General features: G+C 38.0%; 1 protein-coding gene and 1 long non-coding RNA gene across 3 annotated transcripts; one reads left to right on the top strand and one right to left on the bottom strand.

The window, feature by feature from the left end:
* Window positions 1-1,585: 1,585 nt before the first annotated feature.
* On the bottom strand, window positions 1,586-12,783 carry LOC113566263. Of its 2 annotated transcripts, none has more exons than XR_003409023.1 (5): window positions 12,676-12,783; window positions 5,166-5,208; window positions 4,995-5,087; window positions 3,576-4,170; window positions 1,586-1,736 (listed from the first exon to the last, which is right to left on the bottom strand). It is a non-coding gene; the product is annotated as an uncharacterized LOC113566263 (long non-coding RNA). The 2 variants fall into 2 exon arrangements; XR_003409024.1 differs by lacking the exon at window positions 1,586-1,736 and having other exon boundaries at window positions 3,956-4,017; window positions 4,091-4,170.
* LOC6602530 (transcriptional activator cubitus interruptus) lies at window positions 4,164-11,917 on the top strand. Its single transcript, XM_002027527.2, has 6 exons — window positions 4,164-4,440; window positions 6,929-7,323; window positions 7,425-8,086; window positions 8,155-8,661; window positions 8,718-8,882; window positions 8,961-11,917. Exons 1-6 carry the CDS (start codon window positions 4,403-4,405, stop codon window positions 11,538-11,540), a joined length of 4,347 nt encoding a protein of 1,448 aa, XP_002027563.1. The 5' UTR covers window positions 4,164-4,402; the 3' UTR covers window positions 11,541-11,917.
* Window positions 12,784-16,453: the final 3,670 nt, after the last annotated feature.

Here is a 16,453-nt window from a genome sequence, read left to right on the forward strand (position 1 = left end):
CTTATTGTTAAAGGATCGAGGAAAACATCGATTTAAAGACAATCTTGGTAGCGGGTATCTTATAGTCGGAAGATCGAGCAAAGGCTAACTTGTTCCTCTTTCATTTTCTGCTTCGACGGACAACATAATTCGAAAGGCGAGTTCGGCTCAATTTCTTGATAATGATGATGCTTCAATCTGCGTCTGTCTTGTCGCTTAATGGAGAAAGAAACTGGATTTAAGAGTATGTATGTATTTATGTATGTATGTATGTGCTTGTCATGTATATAAATATGAATGTGTGTATGTCGATGAAGACAAAGGTGATGTTTTTGTGGGCTTCGATTTGCAGACTAATTAAGACCTTAAAATTGTTACTGGTCAGGCCAAAAAGAAATGAAAATTAAGTCATTGAGCTCGGCATCAATGTTTAATGATGATGGTTTAATATGGTCAAAATATGATTTGTTCAGCGATATTAGCAACAACCTATTTTAATCTAAGAATGTATATAGTGTGTGTATAGATGTACGCTTATCATATTTTCTGCGAGACTTGAAACCAAGTATGTACCTGATCAACCGTAAAAAATACTACTACTATAATGTTTCATCTTTTCCTTTAATGTCCGTGTCATCTGATAAAGGCCTGTAAATTGCATCTGAATATCAAAACCTGCTGATGAACCAAGTTATGTTATTGGAGCACGGAGAAGTTGCTTGGCCGCGTCCTCCAGATTAGGTCGCTTTCATTTTTTACCCCTCTGCAGTTGATGGACAGACGAATGCAGATGCAAAATCTTACATTTCTATATACATACATATGTATGTACGAAAAAGTTTAAATGTGTGAGTACCTAAACTCTACCATACATCCATACATATATATCAATGTGTACGTATGTATATAAAAATATCTGGTTTTTTGTTGTTTCCAAGAACCGACCAAAGTTCCCTCATAAAATAAGACTAAATGTGTGCATGGAAATGTCCATACGTATATACATACATACATATGTATGCATCTCTCGCGTACAGAAATACTGAAGAATTTATATGTATGCTTGGAATGACTTGAATAAGACGTTAAATTACAAAAGGCACATAATGAGAACGTAGGAGAGGAGCGCACAGCAAGCGCATTTTAAGGCCTGATCCAGCCCGCTGTGCTCTCGCAGGCAGCGAATCTGCTTGAGTCCCAACGTAGCCCTCAGCCACGCCACAGGTTACCGAAAGGTCGTTTTATAGACATCGTGGCTCGTTGACTACCCCAGCCAAGCATTGACAATATTCAGAGTCAGTGTATGCAGGTACAATGCAGATCGCACACAGATACTCACTAATACATAAACACTAGCACTCAGATTCACATGTTTTCTTTATGTATGTATATATATTTCCTACCCGAGATATATGTACATATATGCATAAATATGTAACTTTTTATTAAATTATTTTATGGTACGTGCTCTAAATATCAAGGCAAGGAAAACAATGCCTTTTTAATGTTTTTTAACTACACATAATACGATTTAGAAAATATAAATAGGTATGTACATATTTATGTACCTATTCGTAAAAAAAAATAAAATAAAATTTGTGGTCAAAAGATTTTTTTATTATAACCAATTTTCCTATCCGAGATTTACATACGATATAATTATCTCTATATTATATAAAATAGTTTGGGGTCGTCGTCGCACGAAATTTTATTTTGGCGGGGGCTGGAGCACTAGCGAAGCGAGTATGCAGAGGCCTCTAGAATGTAAATTATTATTTTAACAATTTAGAAACACAGGTATGTATGTACATACATGTTTATGTGTAAAAATTAATAAGTTGCCACCTTCAATCGAATTTGACTTTTTGTTATCTTCTAAAAAACAATTTTTCTGACAGATTTATTTTTAAACCGATTCTTTTTATGGAACTTGTAATGATGCGATCGAGGTAAGCACATAAATTATTTTTGGCTGAGATGTAACGATTACGATAATGTAATTTTAAACGCTTAGTTGAAATATCATTAAAAAAAACAGTTTTTTTTCAAAAGGAATTGTTTTTTGAACGATTGTTCTCTAGTGCAACTATATGATATACAAATCCTATCATTGCAATTTTCACTTATAAGACAATTCGAGGTGACGCCGGGATAGCTTCAAACCTGAGAGACTACTGTCACACTACACTAGTGTAAATACTAAATAATAAATAAATCGCTGCATCAACGGACAGGCCAAAAGTATAAACCTAATTAAAAAGATAAAGGATTCGAATGCTTTTCAAATCAACAATTTCAAAAAAGCTGCTACCAGGTTATTTCTGATTCAACGGGGCTTTTTGGGAATTACAAGATGTTTGCAAACACACAAAAGAAAGAATCTCCCAACTCATAAAGTATATACATACATACATATGTCAGTCGCTTCAGTTTCTATGTGAACCACTTCTCCCTCAGTTTTAAAGCTATTCGGGAGCACGTTTATAAAGACTCTTATTTTTTCTACACGTAGTACAGAAGTAGGAAGCGTCAAGACGGGAAAGTAACATACATATGTACATATGTTACATAAAGATATGTATAATTTATTTCTTTTAAAAAGAGTGCATTTATTTCATTTGTATATAAAGATATAGCTCAGACAAAAATAAACATAATCGGATAATTAGATATATGGGTACCATAGGACTAGACCGATCGGTCAAAAAACAAATGTTTTCAGTCAGAGGACATAAATACCATAAATATAGGAACTACAGGGTATTATTTAGGATTTTATAGCAACTTTTGATTAAAAAGTCAATTTCGAAACAAAAGTCACGATTATTTCGTCCCTATATTTTATGTATGTGATACATTGAAAAACAATTTTGAAAATAATCATGTCTTCAAGTAGGTTCTTGATAAATCGCGGTCTATCGATGATATTTTTCTTTTACTTTTGATACTGTCAACCGTGTAATGTTATTAGAAGTAGTTAGTACTACAGAAGTGAAGCATGAATGAACGAAGCAATTAAGACGGGGGTTAGCAGTAGGATTATTTCAAAAACGTTGAAACAATAAAATTTAAATTAATGTTTTATGTATTGCCCATTTTGTTGGAAGCCAGAGTATAACTGACTTTTGTTTTATTTTTAATTATACATACATGCATATATGGTAACATACACATTTATCTCATCATGTTCGTTGGCATCATAAGCCTGGATGCAACGAAGTAATTTCTTCATTATTTTTTTTTGTATTAATTGAGCAAAGGTATACCCTTAGCGCTACTCGTTTTCGAATGTGTATGCTTAGTGTGTATGCTCGAGTGTATGCTTAGTATGAATGTGTGTGTATGTATCTATGTGCACATGAAAACATATCCATATACATGCCACCATACACAAAGAAAAACAAAGAGAGCAGAATAGTGTGAAGGGATAGGGAGAGAGACGACTGCAACGACAGTGAGATGAGAAATCCAGAGACTCGCAGTGTGGGAGCGCCGTGCCGATCGTTTTTACGTTCGACGCATACAAAAAAAAAACAATAAAAGTCTATTTGTTAAGATTCGGTTGGTGCCGTCCAGGCCGTAAAAACAAAACCTACCTGCCATTGGACCAGATCGAGGCAGCTGAGCCTTATTCGGTTGTAGCGGAAAAGTAGCCAAAACGCCAGATCTAAGGGCAAAAAGTATCTTAAATATGTATGTGTGAGTGTGTGTTGTGTATATTGTATATTATATGGCCATCTTCGATCTGCCCGCCTTCGCTGACTGTTCGTGATCTGTAGCTATACACTTGAATCAGTGACGCACTTGCACATGTATCTGTGTGTTGGTGCTGTATTTTAATTTGTATCTGTGTTAGCAGCTGCATCAGTATCTGTGAGAGGAGACGACGTGCGGTGTTAGTGCTGGTGCTCCATCTAAGCAAACGAAGCATTGCAGGAGATAGAGTTGCTGCCACTCAGTCCACTCGCAAGAAACACCGCAATAAGACGCAGCACACAATCGTTATTGACTTTGTCACACTTAATTTATTTTTGTTGGCTGAAAGTTAAAATAAATTAAGCGATTAATTTGGGTACTGTTTGTAACCACATGATTCGCGTACAGTACTCACCCGCGTGTGAGCTCCGTTGGGAAAACATATAAAAACCTTTTAAAAATTATTTAACAAGCACTGCAACCACTATTTGTGTCCTGTGAATTGTATACGAGTGTTTCGTGCATAATTATTTACAAAAGCAAAATATTTTTAACCTTGATAAATTACATATTTGTGCCAGTGCGTTGTTAGAATTAATATGTTTTCAAACTCCGCTAAAATTAAAAAAGTAAGTGCCGACGGCAAAGCCATGATGTGAAAAATATTCCGTTAAGTTCAACTGAACGTCGTATAGAAACATCTTTAATCTGGATCAGTTAAATCAACATGGACGCGTACGCTTTACCAACGTATTTTCCCCTTGCGTAAGTTAAATTATTCTACTATCTGTAAGCATATGTATATTTCTGTGTTCATATACTTCAAAATTGAGAAAAGAAACGACACCACATCGCTTCTGTCGTTTCTTATATTACAGTGTACAAATTATGAATCGTCTTATAACTCAGACGGTTTCGTTGGCCGAAGGTTGGATGTTTTACTTTCGGTATATTATGCCATTCACATATTTGAACACAGAGAAGACTGCTCCACTTTTATTGAGTAAAATATTGTAATATTGTATTTTTAAGAAGCCAAAGCATCGTATGAAATAAATAATCAGCAACGTGAATACACATGCGGAAATAGAGTATTTGTGATATTCAATCGGAATACAGTTAAAATGTGTCTACCCATAAAAATTGGACCGTGTTCAGTGACGACAAATACGCCCATGATTTTATGTGATCGTTATGCACACTTATATGCATCTGTGCAAATACCGTGATTAAAGTTTCGGTATAATGACCGTCGTGTAAAGGAATTACTTATTTTAATTAAAGATACATTTTTTAAATTTAAAAAAAAAATTGTATACCTTTTCGATCAGCCTAAACTACTGGTGCTCGTGTTGCTTCATCGGTTCTCAATTTTCTCCTTGAAATACATCTATGAATGCATGCTTCCATTTCTGCTACCATAAGAACGATCAGTTGGAAAACAAACCTTTGTGAAAAAGCTTCGTTCGCTCCTTAAGATATTAACCCACCCGTTAACTTCCATAAGCTCAGCTGAAAAGTTAGTTCATATTGCTGTCATAGGAAGATAGGTCGATGAATAATCCTTTGTGTTCTCGATACTCAGCAGACGAAAAGAAGCGTTTCCGGCCCCATACGGTATATATATTCTTGATCAGATTTAAAAAATATTCGACTTAAATATTTTGGTCTGTTCATCTTAGAGACTGTAAAAGCTAGAGCAGCCATATTTTAGGTGATCACCTTTGTGACATCACACTGAAGCGAATGTCTTCCTGACATCCTGTTTGATCCCAAAAGCTGAGGATACGATAGAAAACTACACAGTTTTACAAAAGGACAAACTTTGAATATACTGAACACAAGACGAAATATTGGTTGTGGGCCTGGTTTTGCAAATCTTAAATTAAAATCTTAAAAATTATACTTTTATACCCGAGAGTAAGCCAGAATATATGTTTTATGTAATTTATATTATATGTCGTTTGGTATCGATGTTCGCAGTAACCCCAAATTGATTTTTTTGCAAAAAAAACTTCATAGAATTTGATCGAAAGGAGAAAAGAGAAAAGGAGACATATGTAAAAATGGAAACAGATACAATTTAATATAAAAAATCTCACATAAGGATCGGATGTTACACATAACAGACAATTATGTGCGTTTAACATGACATGAGAAAGTGTCATAAAATTTGGCCTGTCTCTTATAGTCTCTCTAGAGTCTCTCTCTCTCCCCTTTTGCTTTTTTGATGCAACATTAATTAGGAATTTTGTATATAAAATAATTCCAAAATTTCAAGCATTGCTTATAGCCTTAGAGAGAGATAGCAATTGTGTTCATAGCAGTTTCCAGAAACACCCATAGTAAATAATATAAATAAATATCTCTTTTCAAACCAGCAATTCTTTTATTATTATTTACTATTTATGAGTAGTCTAAGTGTGAGGATGTAAAAACTCAATCGGATTTTTGTCTCATTCAAAGTATAAAATCACTGCCGCCCATTTTAATGGTCCAGAAAACTGATGCGATTGGATCAGAGTGATGAAAATAAATTCCAATCCCAGAGTGGCTTTACATTAAAGTGTGGGTTTTCATATCCGGCATTGACTTACTGACAAACGTAAAACGGATCTGACATTTGCGCCTGAACAAATTAGGAGCTACAAATTAGGACCTTTTTCTCAGATTTGAATAAATGTATTATTAGCCGGTTCGGCCACGTTTCGTTGCAGCACGCTGTGGTTGCATGAATGACAAATGAGGAACGAAACACAGCATAAAATTGATATGTTTATATGCCTTTGAATCTGTAACTGAATATGTTGGCCAGTCTTGAAAGTGAGTGTGGAATTTTCCTGTAAAATATGCGTTGCACCAAACGACTTTATTGGGAAGACTTTATTCGAACCTTCTATGTTGATAGTTCGACGACCTAAATTCGATTTTCTGCGAGATAATTGGTTAGTGGTTCTGAGCACTGGGAACTAAAACAGATTCTATATAGCTGATATTGTAGGTCTATCTGATATCTAAAATGCTGATTGATTTTTTCGAATTTGCTGCTATTACCTCTAGTTCAAAAGTTCAAAAAGAACAAAAGAAAATAAAAATATAAAAATTCGTCCGGTGTTTTTGCAGAGCTAACCCACACCCTTTATATGTGCATACATATATATAAAAATGAAATGTTTTTACATATAATATCCTTGCATTTTAAGAATGCCGGGTATACAAAAATAGTGTTTAATATATATGTTACATGTTACAGATACTCGGAACTACAATTCCTAGCATCTAGGCGAGCAGCAGCTGTAGCAGCGGCGGCAACTGTGTTACCAGGATCACCATGCCTGAACCACGTTCCGATAACAGATGTTAGTAGTTCGGTGACAGTTCCACCCCCGATGAATGAACCTGCGGCATCGGACTCTATAAAAGCGTCTACTTCTATTCTCACACCAATTAATACTGGGAATGCTAGTAACCACGCATTACTGGCCAACTCAGCTGGGCACCATCATCATCACCAGCATCAACATGTTCATAGTATAAATGTAGGTGGGCAACCACAACCACACGATTTCCACCCGGCCTACAGAATTCCCGGATACATGGAACAATTTTACTCTTTGCAAAGAAGCAGCCCCTCTGCATCCTACCATGGTAGGTACTCAGCTGGGAATAGCTGAGCATCAGCTTTATAGCATAGCTGTTAATAGTAATATTTGTTAAATAATGTTATTAATATAATTTCCTTCTGGTAGATCCATATGCCAACTGTGCCTCGGCATTCCACTTGGCCGGTCTTGGACTAGGATCAGGTGACTTCTTGGGTACGCGAGGTATGGGTTCTATAGGTGAATTGCATCATGCCGCTGTTGCAGCCGCCGCAGCTGCAGGATCACTGGCAAGTACAGACTTTCACTTTAGTATCGATGGTAACGGACGACTAAATAGCCCGCGGCCGGCTGGCGGTAGTATTCGTGCAAGCGTTAGCCGCAAACGCGCGCTGTCTTCATCGCCATATTCGGATTCATTTGATATTAATTCAATGATCAGATTCTCACCAAATTCACTAGCCACGATTATGAATGGCTCGAGAGCCAGCAGCGCTGCTAGTGGCTCATATGGTCATATTACCGCTGGTGCAATGAGTCCAATGGCACACGCCCACACATCAATAACACCACGTTTACAGCAAATACAAGCACATTTGTTGCGTGCAAGTGCTGGACTTCTGCACCCCATGACCCCGCAACAGGCGGCTGCTGCCAGTTTTTCCATGACCCATGCAGCAAACGCAGCTGCTCTAGGCCTAAGTGATGTCCATTCCAAACCAAAAGAGTTACAATTACCCATTCTTGCATCGAAATCTCCAACATCGAAATCAGTTTCAAATGAATTAAAGGAGATTGCTGCTTTAAAAGTAAGTGTACTTTTATTTCTTTGCAATATGTTAATAATGTAAATTATTATTGTCATTTTCGGTAACAGAACTTCGACGAGGGAAACCAGAAAACCCGACAATTAAAAAACAAGCCTATGGAGCAGCCATCGTCCACATCTGACAGCGTGGCACAAGTAGAAGCGGATAGCGCCTCTTCGAATTTATTGGAGCGCCGACAACGTAATAAAGGTTCAGGCAGCACTGGTAATGTCAATGGGGTTGGACAAAGTAGCCATGCGGAGGAATTTGTCAACTTTGGCTCAACATCGACTCCATCGAATGAATATGACTGTACCACTGCTGACACAACAGATATTAAAGATGAGCCCGGTGATTTCATTGAAACGAATTGCCATTGGCGTAGCTGTGGTATCGAATTTATGACCCAAGATGAACTCGTTAAACACATAAACAACGACCACATTCAAACCAACAAGAAAGCTTTCGTCTGTCGATGGGAGAATTGTTCACGAGGTGAAAAGCCATTTAAGGCGCAGTATATGCTGGTTGTACACATGCGTCGCCATACCGGTGAAAAACCACATAAGTGCACGGTAGGATCGCTTTTAAATTTATGTCGAAACAGTTTTTTATATTAGATTCATTATAGTTTGAAGGGTGTTACAAAGCGTACTCCCGTCTTGAGAACCTGAAAACTCATTTGCGTTCACATACGGGTGAAAAGCCGTACACCTGCGAGTATCCAGGATGCAGCAAGGCCTTCAGCAATGCCAGTGATCGAGCAAAGCATCAAAACCGAACTCACAGTAATGAGGTAAGATTTTAAAACACTGCAATCATTGTTTAAACATTAAACATTGTCAATGTTTAAAACTGTTGTGTATTTTTGCAGAAGCCATACGTTTGTAAAGCACCCGGTTGTACGAAACGTTATACCGATCCAAGTTCGTTGCGAAAACACGTCAAAACCGTTCATGGCGCTGAGTTCTATGCTAATAAGAAACACAAAGGCTTGCCCTTAAATGATACAAACTCTCAACTAGAGAGGGATAATGGCCATAATCAACATCATCTGCAAGAGCAGCATATTGACTCAAGCCCTTGTAGCGATGACCTGCATATTGGAAAAATGATAGGCATGTCCAGTCCCAGTATTAAATCTGAATCAGATGCCAATTCTCCACATCATTTAATGACAAATGGTGGAGGCGCCTCAGCTTCTGATTGCTTCTTATCATACACGCAAGACGATATTGCCGAAAACGGTGCCTTGAATGAATGTTGGAACTGTGATGAGGACGTCGATGTGGCCGACCTACCTATTGTCTTGCGAGCAATGGTTAATATCGGGAATGGTAATGCCTCTGCCGCGTCTATGGGGGGAACTTCAATGGGTCGCCAGCGCTTTCGCAGTCGACTTCAAACTAAAGGTATAAACTCGAGTACTTCGATGCTCTGTAATATTCCGGAAAGTAATCGTGCCATTGGCATTAGCGAACTTAACCAGCGTATTACAGAGCTAAAGATGGAGCCAGGTATGCCGACGGCTCAGGTTCAAGCGCGAGTGCCTGCTAATACGGGTTTAGGCGGCTTTCAAGATGAATTATCGCAAACTCAGTCACAGAATCGTAGCATTGCCTTAACTAAGCAAGGCTATGCAGCAGTACATAGTTCTCTACAAGCTCAGTTCCGACGCGACAGCCAGAACTCGAATGCCAGCACATATTACGGCAGCATGCAAAGTCGACGTAGTAGTCAATCATCACAGTTATCGTCCATGTCAACTATGCGACCGAATCCTTCCTATAACACGACCTCGGCATCTCTTTACGACCCAATTTCGCCGGGCTGCTCTCGTCGGTCGAGTCAAATGTCAAATGTTGCGAGCTGCTATGCCCTGACACCAACAACAGGATCGAGTTCCACGGACAAGTATGCGAACACAAACTGTGGGGCTAGTGCACAAATAAATGACAACCCTGCAAATCAATGTTTCGGCCCTAATAACAGTCTTCCGCCCCCTCCGTCTTCACATTTGATTGCAACTAATCTAAAGCGCTTGCAGGGGACAAATGGTATTAGCAGCTATCAGCAGGAAAAGGCTTTTCACAACGGCGGACGTTATTCTACTCCCAATATTATGCAGTCTCCGCATTCTGGGAACTACCGACAAGACGCAGGGTTAGAGTTCGGTAAAACACTGCAGAATGGTGTACCTAGGCGCCAATCCGAGCCATTATTGCCGAACCTGAGCTTAGATCCTTATCTTACTTTGAATGACCCAAATATGCGAAGCTCCAATAACAGGTATATAACATGCACAGGCGAAACTCATGGAAATGAGTTCAGAACCGGACAAAAGGCTGCTCAAATGCAGGATGATTCCAAAGTCCCACTCAACACTGGGAACATGCTTACGTCACCTGAGCAACATCCAAATGAAAGGGTGAATTTGGATGAAGTTGAAGAGCTCATATTACCCGATGAGATGCTGCAGTATCTAAATTTGGTTAAAGATGACGATAAGCTGTTGTCTACAAAAGGACATGAAAATAAAGATATATCAGCTAGCGTAGCAAAAACCTCATCAACTAATGAAAATCAGGATCGTCCACCTGGAAATTTATCAAATCAACAACTGGCGTCACCCGCCTCAAACCTAGACATATCAGTAGCAATTCGACCGTGTACTACGTCGCATCAAGCTGGACGTGGCTTCGGAATATTATACGCACAAAGAGATCAGATGAACGCAACTGAATTCCGTCGTCCTGCACAGACGGAATGCAATAATTTTTCGCAGAGACTTGATAATGGCCAATATGCCCAACTATCAACGCTATCTTTTGAGCAACAACCAATACCAGTAACCCAGAATCAAATTATAGATTCATCAATGACTAGTTTGCCAGAGCTAACGGATATTTCTACTAATACACAAATTCCTTCAGATGATATAAGCTTATTAAATAGTGAACATCAAAATAATAACGGAAATGAGATACAATGCGGAGTCGTTAGTCAGTCACAAATGTCACCATCTATTAACACAAATGGCACTGGTCCAGTGCCGACCACGAGGACACAAACTCTTAGCCCAAGCAAATTCCCTGCAAAGCCCCCCTTGAAAAACATTCAGCTTGCATGTCTCCTTGCGGAAAGCCCAAAAATCGGGACTGAAAACCGAACAAATAATGTAACTTCAATGCATTTAGAAACATACCAACGTACCCTGGAATATGTTCAAAGCTGTCAAAACTGGATGCAGACAAACAACGCAGTTACAGGTCATGTTCATGTTACAGCAACCACCGCAACCACCAATATGCACGTTTCTAACAACAATCCCGTGTGGTCGGATGTAAGCAGCTCGACTCACCCTCATGCGGGAACAAATATGGTTATCAACGATATGACTACATCACTGAGCTCACTTTTAGAGGAGAATCGATATCTACAGATGATGCAGTAGAGCTCTAAATCAGAATAAATAATGGGACTAAAACTGTGCTGTATAGCAGAGAGATTATTAAATATACATATGACTTACATCACGAGGCACATATATCGAACATCGATTTTGACTTAGATATGAGTGTAAAACAAACCCAAAATGAACTCCACTTGAACATACAATATGAATTGATAATATTTAATATTCAAGTATTATATTTTCTACTATAACTAAGCATAATGAAAAGGCCGTTCGATAAGAAAAAGGACTATTAATTTTTAAAGATACAAAATGATGAATGCCTAAGAGCATAGATGAACTGAAATGCTTTTAAGTTCTAAGGTAATATAATATAATCTTGACATGTGTCTTCCATATCATTGAGATGATTTAGTTTCCTGTAATACAAAAATTCATATTTTTTAATTAAAAGTATACTTGTATTTTACACATACCTACACATATTTATACTTTCAAGTAATTTAAAATAAACGTTGTTCCCGGCTACAACCGAGATATGTCTGTTGCATATCTTTCATAAATATACCGCATGTGGTTCTAATGGGCGAAATAATGTTTTCCTCCATAGAACACATAGAATAAATTGGGGCCATTTGTGATTGGATTTGTAAAAAATATTTTTCTGACTGCCTCTAGCAAGAAGCGCCACAGGGCCAGTTAGAACCTGTGCCTTATGTGCATCGACATTACTACAACCGGTAAACTATTTAAAAACGAGGGGGGACGTTGTGAGTTGCTTCTGCAAGCGCAACTCTACATTTAAACCCGATACATAGTCAATATGGCTTCATTGAGCGACAACGAGTGCGTGCGGGAGAGACAGAAAACGTGTCGTTGTAGCAGTGAGATCTAACAGGAGTATGGGTACAAAATTTGGTTGCTCTAGCTCTAATAGTCTTAACGATTTGTAGATGCCACAGATTTTCGTTCTTTACGGGGGTGGAAAGGGGTGGGCTACACTTGTGCAGTTTCGATATCACAGGGGTGTGGATTCCAAATTTGGTTGCTCTAGCTCTTATAGTCTCTGAGCACGGACTATGTACTTTATGGTGTCGGAAACGCTTCCGTCTAAATCCTTTTAAATCTATACTCATTTTGAGTATCGGGTATAAAATAAAGCTTTTGCACGTACATTTTGAATTGAATGTGGCGGGAAACAGCTCTCCTTGCCCAGACGTTCTGTTACATCTGAACTCTGAGATCCTTGAACTCACATTTTGCAATTGGCAAAACCGACCATGAAACCTGTGTGTTAGAGAGAGACAGAGCGAGAAAGAATGAAATTATTTTCGTAATTCTGGCTATAATAATTATACGATCAGATTTTGCACTCTAGAACATATAGTCATCCTCTACGATTCCGCTTTTTTTGTTTTCTTGTATCTTTGAAATTGTGGAAGCCACAGATTTTCGCCCTTTGGTGGGGCGGAAGTGTGCGGGGCAAAGTTTTGAACTATATGTACTTGTAATAGTGACATCACAGAAGTCTGTATATAAAAAGTCGTTGCTCTAGCTCTTATAGTCTTTGAGCACTAGGCGCTAATAGGGACGGACGGACAGACAGACATGGCTCAACCGACTCGGCTATTAATGCTGATCAAGAGTATATATACTTTATGGGTTCGGAAACGCTTACTTCTGGACGTTCCACACATCCATTTTCACCACAAATCCACAATACTCATTTTGAGTATCGTATATAAAAATTTTCATTGACTCATCCAGCTCTGTTTGGCTACCATTAGACTCAAATCACAAGATCAATAGTTGAAAGTCTGTGGGATTAATCTAGAATTTCGCTGTCAGCTGTACCACTAACCATACATTATATAGATGTGCCAGTTCATACTACGAAACGTCACACGCTGGGTTACCAGTCTGAGAACCCCAGAGACTTCGGCTCTGGCGTTCGGGTACTGACGCGTCATCATGATAGAGCGCAGAGAGAACATCTTTGCATGCAATATGTTTCGACAAAAATATGTGTTTGTATGCTTTTTTCTTTCTCAGAGATCTAATGCTGATGCTAATTTCTGTTATGCCCCCAGCATATTTGAATGTATGGGTGCACTCGCATTCTCACATACTTTGCGTGTGTGTGTTCTCGTATTGCTGGCCGCTAGAAATGAAATTTGAAGAATAGGCAGGGGGAGTGGGTATGGTACACTAGGGCGCGGGAAATAAAATAAAAGCTGTTATTTTTTTGATTTGTATTACAAAATATAAAATATTACAATAATAAATTTACACATTTAAATTATAAAAATTATGTAAACGCCGGCCGTTCTCGACTTTTTTGTTTATTATAACTAAAATATATATATAATAAAATAAATATGCATAAATATATATAAACATATATATATATAAAGTCGCCGCTCAAATTGGCTCCCGATATAAATTAAATGGGGTCAAAAATTAATCTGACCTATGAGTCGACTTGATATGACTTAATTTCAAATTTCATCAAAATTTTTAGCTTCTTGTATGTTTCCCTATCATCCTATCGATTAGCCATTTAAAATTTTTTCTTATCAAAATCAATACAAACAGATGAAGCAGATGATTACGGTGTGCAAACCTTTCACAGTTCATACAAGTTCATACAGTTCTTCCCGTTTGGGAAGAGTTAATTTTACCCTTTTTAAGTAGAAGTTTTCCCGGATGGGAAGCGGAGCCAGCTCTTGTTTTCTGTTTTCCTTCGACGGACCGACAAAGGCGAGGCGTGGCTGCGCCTCCTCCGAGGGCGGTATAGGTGCAGTTCGCTTCACGGGAGTTAGACGAGTTAGACTTTCAGCCGCTACTAGAGCTTGTCCATAGTCGATAGTCCATACGATGTATCGGGAAATAAGAGGCCCATGACTTATCAAACAAAAAGGGACGAACGAAAATAAACGAACAACAAAATCCAACAAACTGAGAGAACGAACTGCACACAAAGCACATCCCGGGGGAACGATATGATTTTTTGAGAAATGTGAAACCCTGATTCACCCTGGCACCATCCGTCAAAAAGCAGCTGATGAGCATAAAATTATAAAGTTTTGGTCTGAATTGTGAAATTTTCACAAGTTTAAATTAGTAAATTGGCTGTTTTATTGACTGTAATAAAACAATCCATATAAGTGTAATAAACGTTACTCTTTGGACTTCCTTAAAATTTGCGGCAGCTCTGTTTGGAATTTGGTTTGGCCTTGGCTGCTGGTGCGGAAAAAATACTAGATCTGCGTTGTATCTGTCCTGGTCGACATCAACTGAATTATTTCGATAACCAAAACAATCCGCAGAATTATCATGCCAAATATGTATATATTTTTTATCAACGCAGTCCACTTCAACAACTTTAATGGCTGCAAAGAACTAATCATTAAAAAAGCTAATACCTACATACATAGATACATACATATGTATACTTATTAAGGTTACTACCAGCAGTTTCTGCTCTCGCCATTTTGTATTGCCTCTGGTGTATTTTTTCCTTTTTTGGTCTTGAACGATTTGAAATATGTCTAGGCGCGACATATTTGCATTTGAAAACCATCGTCTAAATAACGTGCGGTTTAGGTAAAACCCAGATGGATAGTGGAATAACTGGGAAATTTTTGTAGAGGCAAAACATAACGGACCTTCCCCGAAATGGATGGTGGATGTTCGTCCGTGTGAATAACCTATTAGTTATTGAATAATGAACGAACGAACTCAATCATAGCTGAATGACATTAGACTTTGTTAAATGACAAGCGGCAAAAACAGCGACAGCCTTATGGGAAAGCATTCAGTGAGGGCGAGTGATATATATGCGCCAGCCTGGCTATCTAGTTGAGCTGGAAGCAGCGCATATTATCGATTAATGCAATTATCAGTACAAATTTTGCTGGCTTGGTGCCTATATGTTCTGCGATATATCATGATACAGTGTTTATTCATTTAATAATTTGATTGCATCACATGTTTAACAGCAGAACAAAACAAAGAGAAAGAGGTGGTCAGCTAAACGGCTTTTGAAATGCGAGTTAGGAGGCAGGTCCATCAATATTATGTAATAATAATAATACTGATATAAATTGACTGAAAATAATTAATTTCAGGCTTCGCATGCAAACTGGGGAGGGAAATTAGATACGCATCCGTCCGAAAATATGTTCACAAAAAATAAAAATGCGTCCCGCCAGATAGTAACAGCAGCACCATATTTAACAGCACTAATTTATCGATGTCTATCATGATATCTCTCTTGTCGCAGCAAATTTAGCAAAGTCTAAAGTAATAACAATATTAACAAATATTAAATAGAATACTTGTAATAGATAATAATGAACGATGGCGTTATATTGGTGTTCACCGCCCTAACAAATATTTTGTTAAGTCACTGCTTAACTGTCTAGCTTTTTTGGCAACTGTTTATGCTCCAAAAAACCGAATATACATAACAAATGGTTCTCTTAGCCACGTTAAAATACCTGGCGATGTAACGCTTGTATAGCGTAGCAGTGCTGCTGAACGTCAGAGTTTGCTATTTAATGGTTTACAAATCAAAAATCGACTTACATATGTGAATAAAAAGCATTATAATGTTTAAGTTAGTATTATATATAGCCAGCTGGCCCAAGAAAACACTTTGAAAAAATTAATGCTTTAACAAAACAAGCGGTGAAAATCTTTAAGTAGTGGAGAAGCTACGTATAAACTCTCTGTTACCTGGTCTCTCATACTGCTAGAGAATTTTTTGAATTGAAAACTTGTATATATTAGCGTAACATTATAACATATAATATTATATATGTAAGTAATGTGTGCTGAATTAGAAGAACCGAAAAATAGGTTTCTAGGCTATTCACATGATCCACCATACATTTCGGGGATGGTCCGTAAGGTTTTGCCGTTCCGAAAATTTCCCAGTAAGTCTACCA

The sequence above is a fragment of the Drosophila persimilis genome, unplaced genomic scaffold, assembly GCF_003286085.1.
Source record: "Drosophila persimilis strain 14011-0111.01,24,50 unplaced genomic scaffold, DperRS2 tig00000652-arrow-arrow-pilon, whole genome shotgun sequence".
NCBI classification, from domain to species: Eukaryota; Metazoa; Arthropoda; class Insecta; order Diptera; family Drosophilidae; genus Drosophila; species Drosophila persimilis.

Coding starts and splice junctions, on each gene's coding strand:
- LOC6602530 (XM_002027527.2), top strand. CDS start 4,403: ATGGACGCGTACGCTTTACCAACGTATTTTCCCCTTGC. Junction 8,087..8,154: donor AGGAGATTGCTGCTTTAAAA/GTAAGTGTACTT, acceptor TTTCGGTAACAG/AACTTCGACGAGGGAAACCA. Junction 8,662..8,717: donor AAAAACCACATAAGTGCACG/GTAGGATCGCTT, acceptor GATTCATTATAG/TTTGAAGGGTGTTACAAAGC.